The 15956-nt window shown below is 37.5% G+C and overlaps 1 protein-coding gene across 2 annotated transcripts; it reads left to right on the forward strand.

The window, feature by feature from the left end:
• Positions 1-577: 577 nt before the first annotated feature.
• On the forward strand, positions 578-14783 carry desmb (desmin b). 2 transcript variants are annotated; one of them, XM_059571410.1, is made up of 9 exons: positions 578-1158; positions 3365-3425; positions 3540-3635; positions 4483-4644; positions 7260-7385; positions 7472-7692; positions 7813-7856; positions 8639-8736; positions 14615-14783. In XM_059571410.1, the coding sequence occupies exons 1-8, from the start codon at positions 578-580 to the stop codon at positions 8731-8733; spliced, it is 1386 nt and encodes a 461-aa protein (XP_059427393.1). In that variant the 3' UTR covers positions 8734-8736; positions 14615-14783. The 2 variants fall into 2 exon arrangements, with proteins under 2 accessions (XP_059427393.1, XP_059427392.1); XM_059571409.1 differs by having other exon boundaries at positions 8639-8727.
• The last annotated feature ends 1173 nt before the right edge of the window (positions 14784-15956 follow it).

Raw genomic sequence — 15956 nt, forward strand, 5'->3', positions numbered from 1 at the left:
TTTTTTATCATTTTAGCATTTTAGCACATCAGGTTAAATTAAAATTAAGAAATGTTGAATAAACTAAAATAAAATAAGATTTTATTTTCTTTGATGTAAATTTAAGTTTCTTTTATTATTATTATTATTATTTTTTTTTAATGATTTTAGTTTTAGTTAACTTTTTTTTAGTTGACTTCATGAACCTGGCATATACAATGAAAGTTGATGGGGTCTCTAAAATGTAATTTGACATGTATTTATTTATGCAAGCAGAAAGTCTTACAGGTTTGGCATTACATGAGGGTGAATAAATGATGACACCATCACATGGCATGACATGATTGACTATCACTTTAATTAGAAAAAAGAAATAAAATATATATATATTTTTTGTTATTGAAATTATTTGTTAGGTTTAGGATGGAGAAGATGGTATGGGAGGGAGGAGGTGGGCTGAAGTAGTTTGGGGTAGCTTGGAAGGGAGGGGGCAGAAGCCTAGAAATAGCTACAGATAAGCATCCCATGCGCTAATTCTGTCTCTGTCCTCTCCAGAGGGTGTTTGTATTCATCTGGTCTGTCCTTCTTGTGCTCCAACATGAGCCACTACGCCTCTTCCTCATCCTCTTCATCATACCGTCGAATGTTTGGTGGTCCTGGCTACCTGACACCACCAATGTCCCGTGCAATGTTCGGCCGAGCCTCGACTGGGGGGTCCAGCAGCTCTCGGGTCAGCTCCAGAGTCTACGAGGTCAGCAAGTCCTCTACTCCCACTCCTGGATTCTCCAGTTATCGAGCCTCCTCCTACAGTTTGCCCAACTTGTCTGCGGGCTATACCCGCTCCTATGGTGGCATGGGTGAAACGCTGGACTTCAACTTGGCCGACGCACTCAACCAGGAGTTTCTCCAAACACGCACCAATGAGAAAGCTGAACTTCAGCACCTAAATGACAGATTTGCCAACTACATTGAGAAGGTCCGCATGCTGGAGCAGCAAAACCAGGCAATGGTGATTGAGGTGGAGCGCTTGAGGGGGCGGGAGCCCACACGGATCGCCGACCTGTATGAGGATGAGATGATGGAGCTGAGAAGAGATATCGACTTGGTCACCAGTCACAGATCACGTGTGGAGGTGGAGAGGGATAACTTGGCAGATGACCTGCAGAAACTGAAACTCAGGTGAGATGCATTAAGCATGAATCTCAACTGGAGGAAACAACTTAAATTAGCCTAAATTGGTTTAACAGTCTAGTTGGGCTGGTCTGGCTTGTTTAAGACTGGCTTGTTTTGGTCTTGGTCTTGGGCACTTTCCAGGTGGTCAGGCTACGAAAAATTGGTTGCTTCTCTCTTAAAAATAAAGGTTCAAAAAGGAATTTTTGCAATGAATTGCTGCACAGAAGAGCTATTTTGGGTTCTCTTAAAATATATATATATATTTCTTGGTGTGAGAGCATTTTAAGAATCTAAATAAACTTTTCCACTTTAAGGAACCATCAATGCCAATAAAGGACTTTTATATTTAAGACATTTGGCCAGACCGGGAGTCCAAATAGATCATCTGAAGACCACCATGGCCAGGTCAGCAAACCAGTTTAGGCTCAGCATGATACAAAAAAGAAAGAGGGGATTAAAGGAGTACACTTGTAAACAGATGTTATTTGATTATTCAATAATGCATGCAAATTTTATTCATGTATTCTCTGTGGTACTGAAGCTGTCAACCCACTCTTGAGTTTCATATTTAGAAACACACAGTACATTACATAACAATTCAGAGTCATTCAGTGCCAACAGGGGAACAAACATGATATCTCCCCATAGCAAATACCTCACACACATTCTTCTGCCCCAGACAGCAAAGATAACACAATCTGAGAGAAATACAAACATCACATTCATACATAACACAATGTGAAGTCTAGATCACAGCAACAGGAGCACTTGTTACTCTTATAATATGTATGTTATAATATGTAACAAATGGAGGAGAGAAAAGTGTCCAGTTAAAATGAAATTGATTTCATGTATTGATTACAAATTAACACAACACAATGGAAACAAGCCACAACGCAACAGAAACAAGCCACAACACAATGGAAACAAGCCACAACGCAACAGAAACAAGCCACAACACAATGGAAACAAGCCACAATGCAACAGAAACAAGCCACAGTACAAAGGAAACAAATCACAACATAACAAATTAGCACAACACAACAAAAACCAGCAGCAACACAACAGAAACAAGCCATAACGCAACGGAAATAAGCGACAACACAATGGAAACAATGGGTTGGTGTTGGCGCAGTGGATAAGACACACGTCTTTGGTGTGAGAGACCCGGGTTCGAATCCACTGTGAGACACCAATGTGTCCCTGAGCAAGACACTTAACCCCTAGTTGCTCCAGTGGCGTGCGACCTCTGACATATATAGCAATTGTAAGTCGCTTTGGATAAAAGCGTCAGCTAAATGGATAAATGTAAATGTAAATGGAAACAAGCCACAATACAAAGGAAACAAGCCACAACATAGCGAAACTGGCACAATGCAACAGAAACAAGCCACAACACAATGGAAACAAGCCACAACGCAACAGAAACAAGCCACAACACAATGGAAACAAGCCACAACACAACGGAAACATGACACAACATTACAAAATTAGCACAACACAAAGGAAATAAGCCGCAACAAAACAGAAACAAGCCCCAACATAACAAAATTAACACAACAGATTGGAAACGAGCCACAAAACAACAGAAACAGGCTACGAAATTAGCAAGACACAACAAAATTAGTTAGTTAATGTGTTGTATTGTGGCGATTTCATTGTGTTGTGCATTACTGGGCCACTGTAGGGACATTCTTCTCAACATGGCCAAACAAAAACAGTTGGAGAGGAAGAAAATGTATATAATCAGTTTGCAAAACCACTGAGAGACCGCTGGGCACAAGTTTTTCAGGGTCACTGGAGTGTTCTAATGTGTTCTTTATTTAATGCTGAAAAAAGTTTCAAATTGCCTGTGTCTTTAGTAACCAAGCTAAGAAATGATTAAACATGACTTTATCTGGTCTACCAACCAATTATGAATGAAATAAAATGCTATATCAGGCCTAGAGAGGTTATTAAAGGCTTAAGGAAACTTCCTTTATAAAGGAAGCTATTGTCCTATCAAGCATGTTGTTTACAATAGTCTAGCTTTACTTCCTATTCAGGAGTTAGTCAGCCTAAATGTGCTGCCCTCACTACATCTTCCAGCAGGAAAAGCTTTGTGTGAGGTTGCTGTAAACCTTCAGTCTATAAAAGGAAAGGAAATAGGCTGGCTGTAATAAATATGATATACTTAACTCCCTTCTCCCATTCTCCCTCTTCTTCTCACCAGGCTTCAGGAGGAGATTGCCCTGAGGGAAGAGGCAGAGAATAATCTGTCCGCTTTCAGAGCAGTAAGTTCCCTAAATCACAAAACCCCCTCTCTTGAATTCCATTCTGTTTTATTTTCTCATTAATGAATAATAAAATGTGGCTTAGTTTTATTTTGATATTACATCCAATTTCAGGATGTGGATGCTGCCACTTTGGCCCGTCTGGATCTGGAAAGACGTGTAGAGACTCTCCAAGAAGAGATTGCATTCCTCAAGAAGATCCATGAGGAGGTTAGCACATTTAAGGACATTTAATTTTTATTGTCTGTGCCAGTAAAATGATGTAAAACACAGACTACAGGCAAGCCAACTTAAAATGTAACACATCTCATATAAACTCTGGTATTAATCACTTTCTTCAGTTAAAAATGATTCACTGGTTATTATTTGTAGTATTACTAAGGCTGATTCACGAGACAATCAGTGAGTCAGATAGTCATCTGTCTTGTACAAACTCAAAATTATTCATTTCAATATTTAGATTTGAAAATTCAGTTCATCTTAGTGAATCAGTGTGTTAGAGCTTGTGCAAGTTAATCTCTTAAGAAAAGGTTTAAATGATTCAATAAATGATTTGAGTTTAATTAGGATTGTGTTTGACATTTGCAACTCTTTTGTAGTACAATATCTAGTTAAATTCTCCTATTTGCCAATATACCCGTAATCACTATACTTACCCGTATTCCATCTCAGTAACAACAAAAATGTTTAGAACACAGTAAATACACTGTACCCCCCCCCCCCCCAAAAATAAAAGTAGCTTCACCATAGTATTCAATTACCTTAATACTGCTAGAGTTTCAAGCTAGAGTTTCAAAAGTAGCTTCCTCCACACTGCTGAGCTGAGTGAATCTCATCTTAGAGCTCTATTATACAGCTGCATCTGTTCCTGGAGATTACACAGCTCCTTTAAAACAGCCTCTGACAAGCTCTTTCTCTCTGTGCCTCTGTTTCAGGGCCAGCTGTGTGTGGATGTTTGAGATTAGTCCTGCCATTAGTTCTATCAGCAATGCCATGCTGCTTTATTAAAACAAGCACATAACACATACACACAAGCTTTTTCTTTCTCTCTGTGTAGGAAATTCGTGAGTTGCAGACCCAGATGCAAGAGACTCAAGTCCAAATCCAGATGGACATGTCCAAACCAGACCTGACTGCTGCCCTAAGGGACATCCGTGCTCAGTATGAAGGCATCGCTGCAAAGAACATCGCAGAGGCTGAGGATTGGTACAAGTCAAAGGTGAGACAGAAGAAAAGAAAATATACAACCTTTTGATTTTCGACCTTTTGCATTATCACCATTAGGTATCACTTAAAATATCTGACTTAAGATACCTCAGGGTCTCAACTCTGACAACGTATCCCCAAAGTGTCTTAAGCAACACTAATAAATGTATACTCCTGGATGTCTCCTCCCTTTTGAACACTATTACTTAGGACTAAAATCCTACTTTTTTACCCTTACATTGTATTCTGGTCAATGTAACCCAGAAAATATGTTCTTTCCTGAAAATGATAGTTAATGTTATCTCATTGGACTAAATTTACAAACTTTACTCACACACTGTTTTGGGATACGGTTTTGAAATCCCCCAAAAAAGATGGCCTTTTTCACAACTTGTTTTCCTTCAGTTAAAACAAGTTTTGTATTTCTATTTTGACTTACTTGAGCATAGGCCCCAATGATCCAGTGAGTTTATTTGGCTCAGTTTTGAGTGTACGTTGCCAAAACACTCTTAAAAATAAAGGTCCTTAAAAGTAATACCATAGAAGAACCATTTTTGGATCCACAAAGAACCATTAAAGGGGTCATATGACACTGCTGAAAATATCATTACGTTGCAATGTGTTTATGTTGTTTAAGGTAAAAAAAAAAAAAACATTCTTTTCCACATATTGTACATTATTGTTGCTCCTCTATGCCCTACCTTTCTGAAACGCATAATCTTTTACAAAGCTCATCGTTCTGAAAAGCAAGGTATACACTGATTGGCCAGCTATCCAGTGTGTTGTGATTGGTTTAATACTTCAAGCATGTGACACAGAAATGTTACACCTCTTAATATACTTTGATACCCTTTGTCCGGGGTGCGACAGGACAAAAACAATAAAACCCATTATAAACAAGGCATTTGTTGCATCACTACTTACATCCCCTCCTTGTTTTCAAATCTGAAGTAAGTCCATACATCTGATTTAAGTAGTGGATTCAATGAAGGAGTGGCCGGCGGGTAACCACATGACTCTGGGCTGGACTCGAAAAGCCGATCCGGTGATCCACAGCGCGAAGTTGATGTATTTCCTCAGCGACCAGCACGTATCAGCTCTAGGCATGACGAAGCAGATATCATCCTCTTTTTGGAAGGCCAAAGTAGTTTTGCTTTCACAATGAAACACACAACATGTCTACAACATGGCAGTGGCAACAATAGTACAGCGATAATCAAAGTTACACTTTCTTACTTTGTGTGGACATTTGGGTGGTGTTTATGCAAATCTTCCAACATCGTGACGTAGATGTGGAGTTGTGTTAGAACGAGCCGTTTTATGTAGGAGTGGTTGACTCTTAACTTTTATAAAGAATGTTTATTTGGATTTGAGACTGTAGTCTTTGAAACTTTACAGATCTTGTTTATGCTCCAAGAGCTTGTAACACTCCAAAGAGAAAGGAAAAATTGCATCGTATGACCCCATTAAGTAAAAAGTTATTTAAAGAACAATCTCTGTTTTACCTTTTTATAATCTGAAGAACCTTCTTTCACCACAAAGAAACTTCTCTGAAACAGAAAGGTTCTTCAGATGTTAAAGGTTCTTTATGGAACCATTTAGACAAAAAAGGTGCTTCTATGGCATCGTGAAGCACCTTTATTTTTAAGAGTGAATAATTCACATTGCTTTTTTCACTCAAAAACTTTATAAGCTCATATAAACTTTATAAATTGCATAAGTTCAGATCAGTGAGGCCTATGATCAATAAGAATCAAAACAGAAATACAAAACCCATTTTAATTGAAAGAAAACAAGTTGGAGAAGATTTAATGCAACAATTGGCAATAATATATCATATCAAGAAATGTATAAGTTTATTATTGACTGGGAATGCCAGATTAAAGGGTTACTCCGCCCTAAAATGAACGTCTTCGGGACACAATTTAAGATATTTTGACTGCCAAGTGAGTTACACTGTCAAGGTCCAGAAAAGTATGAAAGACATCGTCAGAATAGTCCATCTGCCATCAGTGGTTTAACCGTAACATTATGAAGCAACAAGAATACTTTTTGGACATGAAGAAAAGAAAAATAGTTACTTTATTCAACAATTTGTCTCCTCCCTCATTTTGAAGAACATAAAATAAAACACTGCTTGAGTTCTGTGGATATTCTCCGAAATGGCACTTCGGTGATGGGGAATAACACAGAGGAATCAAATTGTTGAATAAAGTCATTATTTTTGTTTTCTTAACATACAAAAAGTATTCTTGTTGCTTCATTCAATTCAGATTGAACCACTGATGGCAGATGGACTATTCTGACAATGTATTTACTTTTCTGGACCTTGACACTGTAATTTACTTGGCAGCCAATGAAACAGTCACAAGCCTCCCGATTTTCATCCAAAATACCATAAATTGTATTTAAGCTTTTACAGGTTTGGAATGACATGGGGTTAAGTTATTAATGACAACATTTTCATTTTGGGTTGGAGTATCCCTTTAAGCAAATTATTTTCTGACAGCATAAAACGTAGCTTTGTTGTATTTAAGTTTCAAAGTATCTTCCTCAAAACTGGTGAACTGGGTGAGAAAAATGAAAGGAAAACCTGCTGAACACTGATCGTTGTATTTTCACCATTAGGTGTCAGATCTTAACCAGGCAGTGAGCAAGAACAACGAGGCTCTCAAACAAGCCAAGCTGGACACCATGGAGTACAGACACCAGATTCAGTCCTACACCTGTGAGATCGACTCCCTCAAGGGCACGGTATGTTTCATCTGTTCTGATGTGGACATAACATGTTCTTTGTCTTTCTCCATGTGGCATTCATCTCTTTGTCTCTCACGCTGTAGAACGAGTCTCTCATGAGGCAGATGAGAGAGATGGAGGATCGTCATGGTCGTGAGGCCGGTGCTTTTCAGGACAACATCACCAGGCTGGAGGCAGAGATCGCCAACATGAAGGACGAGATGGCACGTCACCTGCGAGAATATCAGGACCTTCTCAATGTTAAGATGGCCCTGGATGTCGAGATCGCCACCTACAGGAAACTGCTGGAAGGAGAGGAGAGCAGGTACAAAGGAAATGAAAAAAAAAAAGATTTGTCCTTCTTGTTTTTAACATACTCCACCCTTTCTGCTTATTCTGATGACTTTTTGTTACTTTTTACCTTTCCTCCTCTCTCACCTTAAAGGATTGTGATGCCCATGCAGTCATATTCCACTTTAAGCTTTAGAGGTAAGATGGAAACCATGTGATATACTAAATATGTTGTAGATGTTTCCTCAAGAGGCCACTATGGGGCGCTGTACCTACCTGCACAGATTTCTGCAATTTTTTGTGATGTCTTGTGAATAATTTAAAATAAAATTATTATTATTATTATTAATTACAAAACATGAGGTAAACAGGGATTTAAATCAAAGTTAAAAACAGATAGTATAATTTAATATTAATATTTATAATATTTAGGGTTGGTCATTTCTTTTTTTGAAAGTAATAAATAATTGTATTCAACAGATGCACATTTTTGTTTGGTTTCTAAAAAGAAATTTTGTAATAAATGCTAGTCTTTTAACCATTCTGTTCATCAAAGGATCCTGAAAAATGCATCCTCAAAAAAAAGTTTTGCACAAAAATATTAAGCAGAACTATTTTCAACATAAGTAATAATAAGTAATGTTGGTAGCACTTTGCTAAGGTTCCTTCTGTTAACATTAACTAACAATGAAACACACATCTAAAATGTGTATTAATCTCAGTTAATGTTAATTTCAACAGTTTATAAATTACTAAAATCAAAATTTGCATCTGCTGTTAATGGAACAGATAAATTTCACAAAAAAAAAAAAGTATTTTAAAAGATTAAGAAATACTGTAACAAATCTATTTCACATTCTTTGTAAATGTTAGTTAAAGCATTAATGTTTATTAAAATATTATTGTAAAGTGTTACTACAAATCTAAGTATGTAAAATGAGTGTGAATTTTTTTTATTATTGAATATACATTTTCAACAGAGACGAGTCCAGAGCACCAACAGAGAGCATCTGAAATGCACTCAAAGAAAACTGTCCTGATCAAGACCATTGAGACGCGTGATGGGGAGGTGTGATATGTGTGTAAACACACACACACACACACACACACACACACACACACACACACACACACACACACTTCAGCTCATCCCAGTGCTGTCTTTTCATTCCCTCCAGTATATAGCCTCAACTTCCTTTGCAATATTAGTGTCATATACTTAAGTAAAATGTAAAAATATTTGATTACAGAACTTAAATACTATAAACAAATAAATAAAATGGGGGCGGGGGTTGCTTTGCAGGAGTGATTTAGTCACAAATTGCCTGCCTGTTATGGGATTAGAATCCCGCCAAATGTATTGCAGTCACAGATCGAAAAATAATAAGCATAAATAAAATATTTAAAAACACGTGTAAAATAATAGCGTACAAAACCGAGAAACAAATGCAATTTTTTTAAATAACAAACAGCGCAGTCATGGATTACTGAAACATGAATTAAAAATTTTCCAAATCGCAAAAAAATCAGGTTTCCTGCTCATATGTTATTTTTTGTGTGCTTGTGGTCTTTTCCCCTTTGCCCTTGTTTCCACGTTCTGCGCTTGCGTTTCTAAAAGTTGCAGTTTGAGTTTCATGTAAATCAGGGTAGGCTTCAGCGTCACCATTGGCCCGCAAGTTCTAGATTGACAGCTGCGCCTCTAGCCAATCAGTCCAAGGGGGAGATGACGTCACTCCAATGCGACTCTTGGCTGCTGTGGCAGGTGTGTGAAGATTAGTGATGGGAAGTTCGGATCATTTTACCGACTCGGATTTTTGAGTCTCGTTCAGCAAAATGAACGAATCTTTTTTCGAGTCATTTCGTTCATTTTAGCAAAATGTAATGAAAATGTTATATGTTACTTCCCCAACACATCTAGTACTTACGCAAACGTTGATCCCACTAAAAACAATACAAAACTAAAATGCTATAAGATACAGAAAAAAAATTCCTTCTTTACCTGGGTCTTCAGTCTGTGATTAGCTCACCTCACCTCTTATCTGACAAGAAATCCTTGGGTTTAAGTCATTCCTTAATCAAGTGACAGCCACATACGCAAAACTAACGCAGTCTTGAGCCGGAAAGAGAATTGATTAGTTCATCTCATGAGTCTTTCGGGTCTCGGGTCGAGTTTGCCTCGTTCCTTAATCACGTGACAGCCCCATACGCAAAACTAACGCAGTCTTGAGCCGGAAAGAGAATTGATTAGTTCATCTCATGAGTCTTTCGGGTCTCGGGTCGAGTTTGACTCGTTCCTTAATCACGTGACAGACCCATACGCTATTTCTGACATTTCTGTCACTGTGTTTTTGTTACTGTTTGTTGAGGATCTGTGGTTTGTTATTATTTTATAAATAAATAAAACCCTGTTATAAATAAAATATTGATTAATTTGTCTTTTTGACTGTCTATCGGTAAATAAACACTAGGCTATATAATAATATAATAATTCAAGCTTACAATAAAAAGTATTTATACTAGTTTGTTCATTTTTACTCCAATTTTGAGTTTGCTAGTATAATAATTGCTTTTCCTAGGCAGACTTGACATATTGGTGTAATATATGTATAAGAAGATTGCTCAAAAAAGGACATAATGACATATACATTAAAAGCAAATAAAATTTTGAATTTGAATTATTAATGTTAGTTTAAAACATTAAGGTTATGATAACTTCAGCTTTAACAGTTTTAACCCAGCTCAGAGTGAGGAGGATACTTCAGATCCTGGTGCGACTGCCAGTGCAGGGGCCATGTTTTGGGAAGACTTTGACGAGAGGGTAGCAAGCTTGAGGCCTTCTGCTACCTCTTCTAAGACCTCAGATGCTATAAAGGTGCAGGCCTACCTTGCAGAGCCACTCTTACCCCGCACATCAGACCCTCTGGCCTGGTGGAGGAGATGTTCACCAGTATACAAAAGCCTTTCTGAAGTCACAAAGACAAGACTTTGCATTGGTGCCACATCTGTGCCATCTGAAAGAATTTTTTCTAAAACTGGGCAGATTATCTCAGATAGAAGAAACAGACTCAGCCCATCCAAGGTCAGGGAGCTTGTTTTTTTTTAATGCAAACATGCCTTAAAGCAAGTCCTAAAAATATAGCCACAGTGTGTTATTTATTTTAAAGCTTATTTATTTTTATTTATTTAGAAAAAGACTAGCTTGTTGTGCAATATTTTTGTTGTTGTTGTGATTTTAAAGGTAATTTGTTATTGTTATAAGGCTCCGTAGCTTTAGTATCTCTTCATTTTCATTTATTTTTATTTAAATGGTTTAAAATTATTTGGGCAATAGTTATACTCTTTGATATAAAGTTTTTATTTTGGCACAAAAGTGTTATTTATTTTAAAATGTATTAATTTTAAATTATTATATAAAAAAAGCAAAGCTTGTTGTGCAATATTTAGTTTTTCTTTTTTTTATATTGTACTTTTAAAGTTCATTTGTTGAGGTTATTAGACCCTGTGGCTTTATTATCTTTTAATTTGATCTTTATTATACTTTTTTATTATTTTGATTTATTTTGGAATAGTTGTCCTCTTTGTTACAAAGCTTTAATGGCACAAAAATAAACAATAAACAACAATTCAAAAGTATGTACACAGTGTTTTTTAATGTTTATAAAGTGTCATATGTTACAAAAGTATGGTTTATATACAGACAATCTGATTTAATAATTACTCTAGCCAATTTTGTCACATCACGGGACAAAAGAACGAACAACCCGACCGAACAACCCGAAGAACCGAAAGATTAACTAATCAATTCTCTCTCCGACTCAATACTGCATTCTTTTACTGTCTATGGTTTTAGCGTATGGGGCTGTCACGTGATTAAGGAATGACTCGAACCGACCCGAAGACTCATGAGATGAACTAATCAATTCTCTTTCCGGCTCATATTGCATTGGTTTTAGCGTATGTGGCTGTCACGTGATTAAGGAACGAGTCAAAAACCCGATAGACCCGAACTATGAACTAATCAATTCTCTTTCCGGCTCATATTGCATTGGTTTTAGCGTATGTGGCTGTCACGTGATTAAGGAACGAGTCAAAAACCCGGAAGACCCGAACTATGAACTAACCAATTCTCTTTCCGGCTCAAGACTGCATTGACTGACAGGTGAAACACTACTACTAGAACAGAACCTATTTTTTTCTTGCTGTAACAAAATGATAGAATTAACAGAATCTATTATTTTTGTGTCAGATTTTCATTCCATAGACATTAATATGGAGCATATTGTTTTATTGCTTTGTCTTCTGGGTAAATTTCACCTACATAAAGCCAGAGCCATCCATTGCAAACCTAACTTTAGAATGTTTTCATCTGATATAAAGTCCCTTTTTAATTCCTTTAAGAATTTGTCAAAACCGTTGAACTCAAAGGCTTTAAAAACTTGTAACATTATTGAGTCTATTGTAAGCTACCTTTAAATTATCCTTTCTTTCCTTTACATTTTTTTTTTTTTTTTTGTGTATGTTTTTTTTTATCTTTAATATATCTTGTAAATTTATGTCTCTAACATAACCTCTTGTGATGGTGTCCGTTTGCCCCCTGTTGCTTCAAATATGTTGTTGTTCTTTCAACTGCAATAGAAAAAAAAAAAAAAAAAAAGAAAAAAAACTAAATTCTCTTTCCGGCTCAGACTGCATTGGGTTAGCGTATGGGGCTGTCACGTGATTAAGGAACGAGTCAAAAACCCGATAGACCCGAACTATGAACTAATCAATTCTCTTTCCGGCTCAAGACTGCATTGACTGACAGGTGAAACACTACTACTAGAACAGTACCTATAGAATAATGCGCATGCGCGACTGAACGAATCACTCCCCGAGACGACTCGTTCTTCCCGAGTCACATTAAAGATTCGTTCAAAATGAACGAATCGTTCAAGAACGACACATCACTAGTGAAGATGGATAACCAACGTCAGCAGACAAATCCTGGATGATCTCAGGTAATTAGCCATAAATATTTTGTTAGTGGGTGACAGAAACATTCCCTTTGTGTATTATGATATTTTCTGCAAGCACTATGTAGTCCGATATCCTGTTATCACGTGTCTTGTTAGTTTGGTTTATACCAATACTTTATATTTTAGGCAGTTGGGCTGCACGATAAATCACACGCGAAATTTAATTTATCTTGTCAGTAAAGCCGGTTGTGTAATCAGCGGTAAATCTCCATCACCTGCACGCTTTCACAAGGAGCAGCATTAGCGTTCGACTTGAAGCAGCTGCACCGAATGATCACTGTAGGACATCAAAGTACCGCGCGAGCAATAAGAGAGCACACGGATCCAATGCATTCGGATCGCTCGCGCGGTACTTTGATGTCATACAGTGATCATTCGGTGCAGCTGCTTCAAGTCGAACGCTAATGCTGCAAGTGATGGAGATTTACCGCTGATTACACAACCAGCTTTACTGACAAGATGCGCATTAAATATTACACAAAGGGAATGTTTCTGTCACCCACTAACAAAATATTTAAGACCAATTACCTGAGATCGTCCGGGATTTGCCTGCTGACGCTGCTTATCCATCTTCACACTAGAGGCTGACATTGATTGGAAACAAAATCACTATCAAGGGATTGGGACGGGAAAAAATGTTGGCGGGACCAGGAATCATAATAACACTTCGTTCCCCAACTTTCTACACAAATATAGCCTACCTTTTAAATAAATAAATTATAAACTGTAGGCTTATATTTTAATTTTGAACTAAATTGTACTCGCCCTGTGTCTTTATGATCTCCTTTTTGCTTTGGTGTGGCTGGTAAAGGACAGATCGGTAACGGCTGGTCTATGTGGTAATACAGTAGCCTACATCGGGCAGTACATCCAAAAGCCCACCTATCATTCATAGACCTCAAATATAGCTTTTCATCGAAAAGATGTATGTAGTAATAACTTTATATGGCCGCTCAATCTAATGTTGACCTACAGAAATGTGCGCTATTGAAGTGTGTGTGGTGGACACTGAACAGCAGGACAGATGGAGGCACCAGTGCTCTCACTTGCTCTTAAAATGTGAACTTGAGCGAGAAACTCCATGTATGAAAAATAAATCTATATAGAGAGTGACACTCTGAGTGCAATGTCTATGCTCAAATGAAAAAAAAATAAAATAGAAAACGTGTGTGAATGCACAAAAAAAAAAAATTAACTAAAGTGGGCGTGCTGTGATCTGTGCTGTATTTTTTCACTGTAACTGACAGATTCCGGCTGAAAAAAAAAAAAAATACAGCATGGGAGAGGGAGAGATCGTGAGTCATTCCGGGAAATGGGACAGGATTTCCCCCCAGTTTTTTTCATGGGATTGGGACGGGAGAGATTTGAAAATCCACTCCCGTGTCACAGTCACCCTCTACTTCACACACACACACACCTGCCACAGCAGCCACGAGTCGCATTGGAGTGATGTCAACTCCCCCTTGAACTGATTGGCTTGAGACACAGTTGTCAATCTAGAATTTACGGGCCAATGGTGACGCTGAAGCCTGCCCTGATTTACATGAAACTCAAAATGCAATTTTTAGAAGCGCAGAACGTGGAAACGAGCAAAGGGGGAAAAGCCACAAGCACACAAAAAATTATATATGAGCAGGAAACCTGATTTTGTTTGAGATTTGGAAAATTTTGAATTCATGTTTCAGTTTTGTGCAATAGAATTTTAAATGAGTTTACATTTTTGATTTACACTTATTATTTTTCGATCCATGACTGCGCTTTTTGTTATTTAAAAAAAACTGCATTTGTTTTTCGGTTTTGTGCATTATTATTTTACACGTTTTTAAAGATTTCATCTTTGCTTGTTATTTTTCGCTCTGTGACTGCAATACATTTGGCGGGATTATAATCCCATAGCCTGTCGACAAAGAGCTGATGAAGTCTGTCTACTGCCCCCTACAGGTGGTGAGTGAATCTACACAACAGCAACAGGACATCATGTAGCCTAACCTTTGGACAAGGAGCTGCAACCAAAGAATCAAACCAAGATAAAAATAAAACTTTTTAGGACAGTTTTTCATAATATGTAGTTTCTTTTGTTTTTCCACACATCCAAAAAGTGATACGAGCACATCTTAAAATATGGATTTCTAAGCATTTTAGTCCAGTTATAGCCTATATGCCAGTTTGGAATAATGTAAGGTAGATTAAACTCCAAGTTTCTGATAAGGTAAAAGAAGGACATAAATAGTAAGGTGAGTGCAGTGAATGGAGAGCGTAGAAGCAGAAAGCAGACTTAGATCATATAAAATGATAAAGAGGACTGTGAGGACGGTGCCAAGCATAAGAAAAAATAAATTAAAGATACCTAAGCAACACATTCAATTATTGTTTTCTCTCTGTGTTTGTGTTTCTGAGTGCGACTTTTTACCTATACGTGAGTATAAATATGCCCAGATAGAAATAGCGAGATGAATCACAGATCACAAGAGACACAGTGAATTCACAAAGTTTAGCATAATAATCAGGCCCATACAAACACATGCTGTTGTACAGTGTCCAAAAACAAAAAATATGTCAGATTGTCAAAGGTTTCATTGCATGAAGACTTTCTGTCTTTTAAGACTACACTCTGTTATCAGTTGGTAAGTTATAAAGAAATTATGACTATGCATGTAAAACTGAACAAACAAACAAACTAATAAATACCACCATCCATTCACCTGTCGGGACCCGGGATCCCCTTGAAAAACAATTAATTAGAAATAAACCATTATCTAATAAATATGAGAGGCCATGTTGAAATGAATATACTACATGTGCATTTTATGTACAAAACATGAATGAAAAGAAAATGAGAGACACCATAGACACCAGAAACTCCTCATTTCAATTGTCTGTATGAAGATGGGCCTGAAAACGCATTGTGGAAAGGAAAATGGGGGTGCTTATGTCATGCAGTTTGCCCCAAAGGATTGTGGGGATCTTTTAAGAAGGACGTTTGCTCCTCAACCATCATGTCTTCCTGGACACCCTATATGTTCACTTGCAAGCTTGTTTTATACACAGCAGTAACTGAACGCTCATGGTGCCATCCATTGTTCTCGTCTCCGAGGGAACAAATCTATTGTTTTTGCATCATTATTCTGTGTCCATGTACTTTATAGTTCTTCCCCCACTACTTCAAAAAAGTCACGCTGTCCCTGAGTATCATCTTCGCTCATTTCCTCCATCTTGTCCTCGTACTTTACATCACCAGGCGTTCAGCTTTGCATCCCAGAGTGGACCAGGTGGCTCTGATCAG

The sequence above is a fragment of the Carassius carassius genome, chromosome 17 (assembly GCF_963082965.1).
Source record: "Carassius carassius chromosome 17, fCarCar2.1, whole genome shotgun sequence".
NCBI lineage: Eukaryota > Metazoa > Chordata > Actinopteri > Cypriniformes > Cyprinidae > Carassius > Carassius carassius.

Excerpts from the sequence above, each read along its gene's own strand:
- desmb (XM_059571409.1), top strand. The coding sequence starts at position 578 with ATGAGCCACTACGCCTCTTCCTCATCCTCTTCATCATACCGTCGAATG. Across the intron at positions 7,693-7,812 it reads CTGGAAGGAGAGGAGAGCAG|GATTGTGATGCCCATGCAGT; the intron begins GTACAAAGGAAA and ends CTCACCTTAAAG. Across the intron at positions 7,857-8,638 it reads TTCCACTTTAAGCTTTAGAG|AGACGAGTCCAGAGCACCAA; the intron begins GTAAGATGGAAA and ends CATTTTCAACAG.